General features: G+C 36.3%; 1 protein-coding gene across 3 annotated transcripts in view; it reads right to left on the minus strand.

Moving 5' to 3' along the window:
* LOC106873141 (uncharacterized) overlaps positions 1–10172 on the minus strand; it is an 83961-nt gene that overhangs the window by 32164 nt on the left and 41625 nt on the right. For all 3 annotated transcript variants that reach the window (XM_014920372.2, XM_052973711.1, XM_052973710.1), the window contains exons 5-7: positions 9889–10061; positions 7666–7847; positions 2200–2456 (exon numbers count right to left, since the gene is read on the minus strand). In XM_014920372.2, the coding sequence (XP_014775858.1) occupies positions 2200–2456; positions 7666–7847; positions 9889–10061 (612 nt within the window). The remainder of the gene's footprint in view (positions 1–2199; positions 2457–7665; positions 7848–9888; positions 10062–10172) is intronic.

The following is a 10172-nucleotide window of genomic DNA, read 5'->3' on the forward strand; positions in this document are numbered from 1 at the left end:
TGTGTGTGTGTGTGTGTGTGTGTGTGTGTGTGTGTGTGTGTGTGTGTGTGTGTGTGTGTGTGTGTGTCTGTGTTTGTTCCCCCACCACCACTTGACAACCGGTGTTGATGTGTTTATAACCTTAAAAGAGATCAATAGAATAAGTACTAGGCTAAAAAAAAATTTAAATTGGCTCTGAGGTTGATAAAATGAACAAATATTCTTCAAGACAGTGCCCCAATCTAATGATTGAATTAAATAAAAGATAAAAGATAAAGGTTATATACATATGTATGTATGTATGTATGTATGTATGTATGTATGTGTGTGTGTGTATATATATATATATATATATATATATATGTATATATATATATATATATATTTATATATATATAAGGTAAGAGGAAACCACTTAGTGACTTTCCTCTTGTGTATATGTATGCATGTATATATGTATGTATGTATGTATGTATGTATGTATGTATGTATGTACGTACGTACGTATGTATGTATATGAGCACAAGGACAATCTCATCTTCATTTGAAGGACATCTGCAAGAGAGATATGAAGTTACTTGATCTGGACGTCCTGATATGGGAGGAGGTTGCAAATGATTGCCCACACTGGAGACAAACACTGTGAAAGAGGATGAAGTGAGTGGAGGGGAAAACAGGATCTGACCACCAACAAGAAACATACTCAAAGGAAGGAAAAGTCAGTAGCACTGGCAGAAAGCTCCTTCCAATACAATCAATGTATGCATGACTGCAACTCCCGTGTGGGCCTATACAGTCACAACAGACCCTGAACTGCCATCAGCAGCTGATAGAATTTCTTCGGGTGAAGATCCATGGTCTTTGGAGACCAACAGATGCCTACTACTGCATGTGTGTGTGTGTGTGTGTGTATGTGTGTGTGCATTTTTATACACCAAATCCACTTACAAGGTTTTGGTTGGCCTGGGGCAATAATAGAGTCAGAGACAGAGAGAGAGAGAGGTGGTGGGGGACATGTAATAAGGATTTTGATCTTTCTAAATGGATTTAGACAATTTATCCTTTGACCAACAATGTTGGTTTATGTGTTCTCTTTGAATTCATTCATTTTGACTTTTCAGCCTTTTCAAGTTACATGTCTATAACACGGCTACCTAATGTGTTTTGATGTTTTCACTAACTTTCCATATGTCTTCTCACAAAATCGGATATCTAAGATAGGTTTTTTCATCAAATCAAAGTCTTCAAACTGTTAACTTTATCCTTGAGGATGAATGTTTTTTTTTTCAATATTTCAAAGTTTGTTAATGATTTTGAGGTATATAGTTTCAATTTTATAATGTTAAATAATTCCATAATGTCATTCTGATCATCTTAATTTTAAGATCATTGAAAATGATATTTTTAATGAGCTTAGGATGAAAAAGTTGTATAGTTCATAGAAATGTTTCAATGTTCTATTTATGCACAGGCATAAATTTCTATTTATACCAAATCAATTTCTATTGATTCACAGATCAATTTCTATTTGGTGAACATTAACACTATAATGAAACAATTCAGGTTAAAATTGTCAGCAAATCACTTTTCAGAATAGCTGTAATGCTACCAAGTTAACCACTTTTTGATAACGTTTTTTAGAAAACTGTGATGTTGTTTATCTCCAAGTGGGCTTTGAATGGGTGAACTTATGATCAAAAGCTTTCCAGCCATGACTATCCAATTTGTTTGTATGCAAAGTTCTATATTACCCAATGTGTGTGACTTTTCATTTTTAAGGTAAGTGTGATTTGAGGGAGATTTGGTAACTATTTCTAGCAGGTCATGTGACCATGTAGTGGCTTCCTCATTGGATCATACTTCCTCTACAGAAACAAGTTTCCAAAAGTTAAAAAATGGTAAAAGATATAAATGACATCCACATTATTATTATTTCTTAAATTGATCATTTTTGTTAAAAGAAAAAAAATTCCTAAACAATAGTCAAAAATTATATTTAAAACTTTTAAGTTCATTAGAAACAACAAAACAATAAAAGCTTATAAGCTACACTGCAAATTGTTACATCACAGAAGCAGTTAAAATTAAAATGGACAAAAATTTACAAATTAAACAAGAATATTTTCACACTGCCCAAGAAAGCAATTAAAATCAAGAATATCAAGAAAACATTTTCGGAATTTCTAATAAAAAAAAAAAATATCCATTTTTAATATTTACCTTTACTGGCCCTCTTTTGATGTTTCATTTTATTACCAGAGGCGCCACCTGCTTTTATGTCAGTGTATGAATCCTCAGCATAGCCTTTTCCAAACACACATACTTCTGAGGTTTTACTATGAGATCTGGTGACTGAAGAACTATCTGGCGACTGACTGACTTTTATGTTTTCATTTATATAATCATGTTGGTGTCTAGATCGTATTGAGTTATTCCTAGTCAAGTTTGGCTTGGCATCAAATAAAGACTCAGATGACCTTTAGATTTAAAAAAATAATAAATAAAAAAGGAAAACAATTTATTCAAATGTAAAAATAAGTTCTGCCAAAAGACATTTCTTCTGTTCACAGGTTTGTGTTATGGAAAAACACAAATTAAAATATTTAACAGCAATTTTTTTTATCAATTATTTATTCATGTTTGTAAATTTAAACAGAAAACCCATTTCTAAGATTCGAGAGTTTTAAGTGACTAAATGTATATTTCCTGAGTTTCAGATACAGAACCAGCTTACTGGCAAATCACAACACCAGCGCCTGTTCTGGCACTGTTTCCCTCTATATCGCTGTGGTGGGGAGATGAGTCACTGCTATCTCAAGCTGTTGAGTATCCAACATTGACAAGACCAAACAAGGTTGAAATCATGTGAACAGGTGGTCTTGGCAATGGAGTTGACAGGGATTTATCTTCCTGCTAGCAATATAAACAAGCATACATTTTGCATCAAAAAGCCAACATGAGAGTTTCTCTCATGGCAGCTGCCACAGTATAGTTTGTTCTAACTGAACACCCATGTTTAAGTGGGGATAAATATTACCTCTTGGATAAGAGTCAACTGACTGACAAAGAGTTAACCGTTTGTGTCCCATTAGTAGTGATACACTGTGCTCATAGCACTGGTTTAGTTTACTGTATATGCTATTGTATAAGACACGCTTTTTGTAATTTTTAAACATAACAAAAGATTTTCATTTGTCTAATGCAATTGTATTGTAGATGGGGACACCGAGTGTATGAGTGTATGATGAAATGTATAAAATTTGTTTTTTCCATAAAAAAGTAGGAGTTTGGTTTATGCAAGAGTGCATTTTATGCACTGGAAAATGTTGTAAATGTATAGATACATATATAGAGTGGGGTGGGGCAGTTTAGATATTGAACCCTAATTAATATGGTAACATATCATGCATAAAATCACAGTGTGTATTTATCTATCTGTCTGTCTGTCAGTCTATTCATCCATCCATCCATTCATCCATCCATCCATCCATCCATCCATCTGTGTGTGTGTGTGTGTGTGTGTGTGTGTGTGTGTACATGCACACACTGTGCTTTTATGCATGACATGTTATCATACGAATTAGAGCTCAATATCCAAATCACATTAAACTGCCATATCATGACAGTGCATGTTTAACAGTGCATATTTGGATTTAAACTATAACACAGGAGAGAAGAGAGAAGCCTAATAACATTGAACAATTGAAGTGTTCTCAGAAAACAAGTTATCGATATTTCAAGCCTTTTATTATGGTCAATTCATTGATCTCATTAAACATTAATATATATTATTCAAAACAATTGTCTGGGAAAATATTTTTGCTTGAAATTTAGGAATTCTGAATTGCTCAGGTGATATAAGCAAAGAGTGATTGATACCTGTTGTCACATGCACTCATTGAACTAACAAGACATAAATGATATCAATGATCTGCTCAGTTGGTTTTTCTAAAAGTAAAAGATATATTCTACAAGCTGAAGGTGGAGCTATTGGAAGAATAGTGATTAATGTCATCAAAATCAAACCAAATTCGACAACTGACAAAAAGCCAACCTCTCCTTCATTGGACACTAAACTTGGCTTGCGAAGACCTGTTGGGGCAAGCGAAATTGTGATGGCACCTGTACCAGTGGAGTGCTAAGAGCACCGTCTGAGCGTGATCATTGCCAGAGCAGCTGTCTGGCTTCCGTGCCAGTGGCACGTAAATAGCACCATTTGTGCGTGATTGTTACCAGCGTCGCCTTACTGGCACGTGAAAAAACATTCAAGCGAGATCGTTGCCAGTTCCGCTGGACTGGCTCCTGTGCAGGTGGCATGTAAACTACACCATTTTGAGCGTGGCTGTTGCCAGTATCGCCTGACTGGTCTTCATGCCAGTGGCACGTAAAAGCACCAGCTGTAGAAACTCTGCCAAATCAGATTGGAGCCTGGTGCAGCCATCTGGTTCACCAGTACTCAGTCAAATTGTCCAACCCATGCTAGCATGGAAGGTGGATGTTAAACGATGATGATGATGAAAAAGAAGAAATTCATACACTGAGTTTTCTGTTTTAAGAAAAAGCTTTCACTTTTCATGTGAACTAAGTGGCATTCTGTTGTTTGCAACAACTTGAGCTGATCAACAGAACAGCCTCCTTGTGAAATTAACATGCAAGTAGTTGAGCACTCCACAGATATGAATACCCTTAACATGGTTCTCAGGGAGATTCAGCATGACACAGGATGTGACAAGGCTAGCCCTTTGAATTACAGGGACAACTCATATTTGCCAGCTGAGTGGACCAGAGCAACGTGAAATAAAGTGTCTTGCTCAAGGACACAACACACCACCAGAAATCGAACTCACAACCATGAGCCTAATACCTTAACCACTGAGCCAGGCACCTTCATATGAAAGCCATCCTATAGGTGAAAGAAATGTAATGATGCATGCAAGAGAAAGAAGACTTATTGTAATTGAAAAGGAATGCATTGAATATGAGCGATAGGATGTGCGATGTTAACTGAAATGACAGGCTGAATGTATGTCAGTAAAAAATTTAACTGGACATCAAAGGTACTACTTTCCATGTCCATTTACATGAATTTTTCAATAAGCTTGCTTCCCAACCACATGGTTCTGGGTTCAGTCCTACTGCATGGCACCTTGGGCAAGTGTCTTCTGCTATAGCCTAGGGCCAACCAAAGCCTTGTGAGTGAATTTGGTTGACAGAAACTGAAAGAAGCCCACATGGTTCCAGATTAAGTCCCACTGTGTGGCATTGGCAAGTGTCTTCTACTATTGCCTGAGAGTAGATTTGGTAGACGGAACCTGAAAGAAGCCTATCAGGAATGTGTGTGTGTGTGTGTGTGTGTGTGTGTCTTTAAGTCCATATTTGTCCCACCACCACCACTACTGGCATTCTAGGTCCCTGGACAAATTAGTGCACTGGACCCTAATATGCATAGATTAGAATTGACCCCTAGACCTGTGCCCAAACCTTGATATGGCACTGGATATAACAAAGGAGATGTTATACTACTAAAAACAGATATGTTTTAACCCTTTAGCATTCAGATTACCCTGTCAAATGTAATACTTATTTATTCACATTCTTTTGAATAAATCATGCATTATCTCATAGCTTTGAAATTTCAATGATGTGATTGTTTATTTTTAGAATGACATTGTAGGGTAGGTATGAGGGACTGGATCTGGTCAGTTTCAACATAAAGTAGATAGAATATTTGAGCTGGGTATGTCTGGTTTAAGCCTTTAACATTCAAATTACTCTGTCAAATATAATGCTTATTCATTCACATTGTTTTCAATTAATCAGACATGATCTCATAGCTTCAAGATTTCAATGATGTGATAGTTTATTTTTTTGAATGGTATTGTAGGATAGGTGTGAGATGTTGGATCTGACCAATTTGAACATAAAAAGAGGCAGAATATTTTGGCCGAATATGGCTGGTTTTAATGCTAAAGGGTTAAGTGACTTTCATTCTGCTTGAATGATGGATCAAAGATTAAAACAAAACATATTTGTTGGTATAGATGCAATAAGCAATGTGTTCAAGAGGTACAGTGGCAGTGAGATTAATTACTGAATTGCTAATCTCACAGCAAAGCAAGCTGATCTTGGTATAGCCATTTTAATATATATTGTCTCTAGGGTAAAGAGTAAAGACCCCCATTGGTCATGAACGGCCATGGGATTGCACCTAGAAAGTTCCCCTTCACAAGTCCAGGCAAGGTTGTTTATGGAAGACCAGTGGTCATCAATGCATACCACCCTCCCCTCTCCACGCCACCAGTGTTATCCAAGGGAAAGGCAAAGGGGCTGATACAGCTTGGCACCAGTGATGTCGCAACTCATTTCTACAGCTGAGTGAAGTGGAGCAATGTGAAATAAAGTGTCTTGCTCAAGAACACAACATGCAGCCTGGTCTGGGAATTGAACCCACTACCTCACGATTGTGAGCTTGATACTCTAACCACTGAGTCATGCACCTTCTCTGCAGTATTAGCTCAGATGGTAGAGTACTAGCTTTGCATGCAAGAGATACTGGGATCGATTCCTGTGTTTTCTAGTAATGTTGTCTCTATGTAAGACATAACTCTGCTTGCTTCAGCTTTCCTTATTAGCAGCAGGTTCTGACCATTATTAAGGTTCAATGGTTACTTTTAGAATATAATGGTTACTCTAATAGGAAAAGCAACTACTAATGTAAAAAATTATCCCAACTATTTTAGATTTCTTTGGCAGAAGAAGAGGATTTATAGTTCATCTATGGATTTGAATACATGTGTTTTTTTTAGGTAACTATGTCAAATATTTGATATCGTGTATAGTGTCATGTCTTATTAAGAAATTGTCATTGAAATTAATGAGAAATAATCTTTTCTACTATAGGCACAAGGCCTGAAACATTGCAGGGTGGGGCTAATCAATTACATTGCCCCCCAGTGCTTGATTGGTACTTATTTAACCCTTTGGAGATGGACCCTCATTTGGAGTTTCGGTGCCAAGTAAACAGAGCCCTTTTCACAAATCCTATAGAGGGCATACAATTATTTTTTAAATGAGATTCTATGTGAAAAGCAGCATAAAATATTCTTCTGGGATGCTTATACCTTGTGGCATATTTCTAGACCCTATATTTTCTTAGAATTCTCTATCTAGTTCAGTATCCCTAATCCTAAGCCAAGGGTTCACAACATTATCATCACCATGTTTATTTTGATTGTCTCCATTACTTTCCTGGTCATTTTCACTAGTTTCAGAGTCATTCACTGCTAGGCTGGGAGAAATCAGACTCGCTAAGAACATTTTCATTAGTGTCACTGCTGGACATGTTGAAATTTCACGATGCTCACTTGGAACACAAAAATATCAATGTAAAATCACAAAACACAGGAAACTATCATGGAAGCCACCATTGAGAAGCCCAGATGAGCAAGAAATGTGAGAAGCAAGCTAACCTCAATGCTTGTATTATTGGGCTGACGGATCAGCCCAGTCATCTTTGTCGTATGACATTTTGGCCAATGGATTGGCCATGTCATCTCCTAAGGGTTAAACAACTCCAAAACAATGAAAGGCAAAGTTAGTCCAAGCAGAATTTGAACACAGAATGTAAAGATGGCATGCTAACAATTTTGCCAGCTTGCCACCTAATTCATAAGAGATAATACTTACAGTTTTGTTGTTAAACTGTCTTTCTTCTTCAAGTCATCTTTTTTATCATGAAAATCACTCCAGTGTTCTCTCTCACTGGAGCTGAAACTCTGGAACATGTCTGCAGAGTTGCTACTTTTCTCCAGTCTTTCAGCTCGTCTTTTTGAAGCACTGTCTCTTATGTTTTTCAAAGAGCTTTGCATCTAGCAATGTTGGAAAACAAAAAAGAAATTAAAGAGCAACTAAAATTATAATAAAAATATGATTTCATCTCCATGATCATCACTGACACTAATTTCTACTAAAAGTAACACAAGGCCATGCATTTTAGGTGATGGTATAGTCGATTAACCCTTCATGGGCCAGCAGGGTCCCTTGAGACCCCAGCATTTTTTATTTAAATGATTCTATGTCTCATGACTTTAATTGTCAATAGTTTATGTATGCACATCCAAATTTTTGAGTTAAAAATTTCCAGTCATATGGATGTTATAGCATAAAATATGGTCATTGGGGTCCAACTGGACATCATTGGCCTTCTGTGAAATTATTTTTTTCTCTTCTATTTGCAGATAATCTGATGAACTGTAAGTCAATTTTCTTCATATTTGTACTGGTATAAATCGATATACTTTTTTTCTTTTTGTTATATTTTAAATTTAGTGCTCCATGTATAGTTTATAAACTATAAAAAAAAGTTCTAAATTTCTCATACTGTATCATGCACATGCACATATACAAGATTAAACTAATATTACTTTATGGATAGTGTAGAAATGCACAAAAATAAAAGGGGACCCCAATGGCCTTTTGTGTAATTCCAACCCTGTCAGCCCACAAAAGTTAAACTTACTACCAGTGCTCAACTGGTTCTTTATTTTATTGACCCCAAAAAGATAAAAGACAAAGCTAACTTGAGGTTTAAAATCAGAAAGCAAAGAGGTATAATTAAATTCAGATGACACTTATTCCATTGCTCAATCAATGTTTTCCTATAATCACTAATAATGGTTTCAAATTTTGGCACAAAACCTGAAATTTCAGGGTAGGGTCTAAGTTGATTACATCGATCCCAGTGTTTAACTGGTATTTATTTTATTGACCCCAGAAAGAATGAAAGCAAAGCTGATCTCAGCAGAATTTGAACTCAGAACGTAAAGATGGGTGAAATCCCAGCAAGTGTTTTGCCCAGCATGTTGACTATTCAGCCAGCTCCCCACCTTCCTATGATTATTAATATTACCACCAAAATTTTAATGGTCTTTAACAAAGTTAAGGATTTTTGCTCAAAAAGTGTTCGTATTCTTCTATTGATGAACAATCAACCAAGCCATTCATTATCACAATGCTCACCAATTCCATTAACACTCACTTCTAAAAATAAAAAAAATCAGTGCTAGGAAAACCAATGCTAGGAAAACCAATGCAATCAGCCAATTTGTCTGATATCACAATCAAATCCTACTCAGTAAAATAGCAGAATTCTTTCTCTCTAAAACTGAAACCACATGCCGTAAATTTTTGGGACAGTATGTTTAAATATGTATAAAATCAAAGCAATAGCAATCACAATATCCAAGTTAATGATGATTGAAGACAAACCAATGGACATGTGTCTTCAATGTGGGTAGTACAAGTCTGAATAGGTATCTCTTTATACCAAAGCCAGTTCAACAAGGACCGATCAGGTATATATATACTCAACAAGCAGAACAACAACAGATACTACTACTACTACTACTACCACCACCACCACTACTACTACTTCCTTCCACCTAAGCTTCAGGAGGGAATCCCTCCAACTTAATGGTTTCCACTCCATATAAATCTGATAGCTGGGGGTTGTGAGCATCCCGACTCCTGCTTGTGCAGATAAAGTTGACGTAACACCTGAATAGTGGAGTTTCCACCATTCATTTAAAACTATGGTACCAGAGCCATGTAAACTAATAGAGAAGACACTGACTATATCTAGCTGAGTAGCATTTGGCCTCCTCCACTAGTTCCTACTCATAAATTGTAAGGATTGTGATGTCTCAATTCCTAATCATTAATGGTCGATTACCTCCTGAGGAACACCTGCTACTGCTGCTGCCAAAAGCACCACCAACACGAGAAAGCATAACCAACAATCCAACCCACACCAAAGCTAATGCCATCTCTAGGACAATAAACATTTCCTATCATATTTTATTCCTGTCTTTGTGCTATGCTATGAATCAGAAGATTACTGCATATACTAACCTCATCAGGAGTACCAAATGCAGTATAGGAAGAGTGATTGATATCAGGAGAGTTGGAAAATAATTGCATTTCACTGCGACTGCTGCTACTGCTGCTGCTGCAACTGCGGCTGGAAGCAGATCCTCGTGCCAAAGCTGGTTTCATGGGTATGGGCGAATCATCCACATCTTTTGCTATAATTACCATATTGACAAATAAAATATTCCCAATTAAACACATTCATGATAAATTCACCATTATGAGAAATATATATATATATATATATATATATATATATATATATA

Source organism: Octopus bimaculoides, chromosome 16, assembly GCF_001194135.2.
Source record: "Octopus bimaculoides isolate UCB-OBI-ISO-001 chromosome 16, ASM119413v2, whole genome shotgun sequence".
NCBI lineage: Eukaryota > Metazoa > Mollusca > Cephalopoda > Octopoda > Octopodidae > Octopus > Octopus bimaculoides.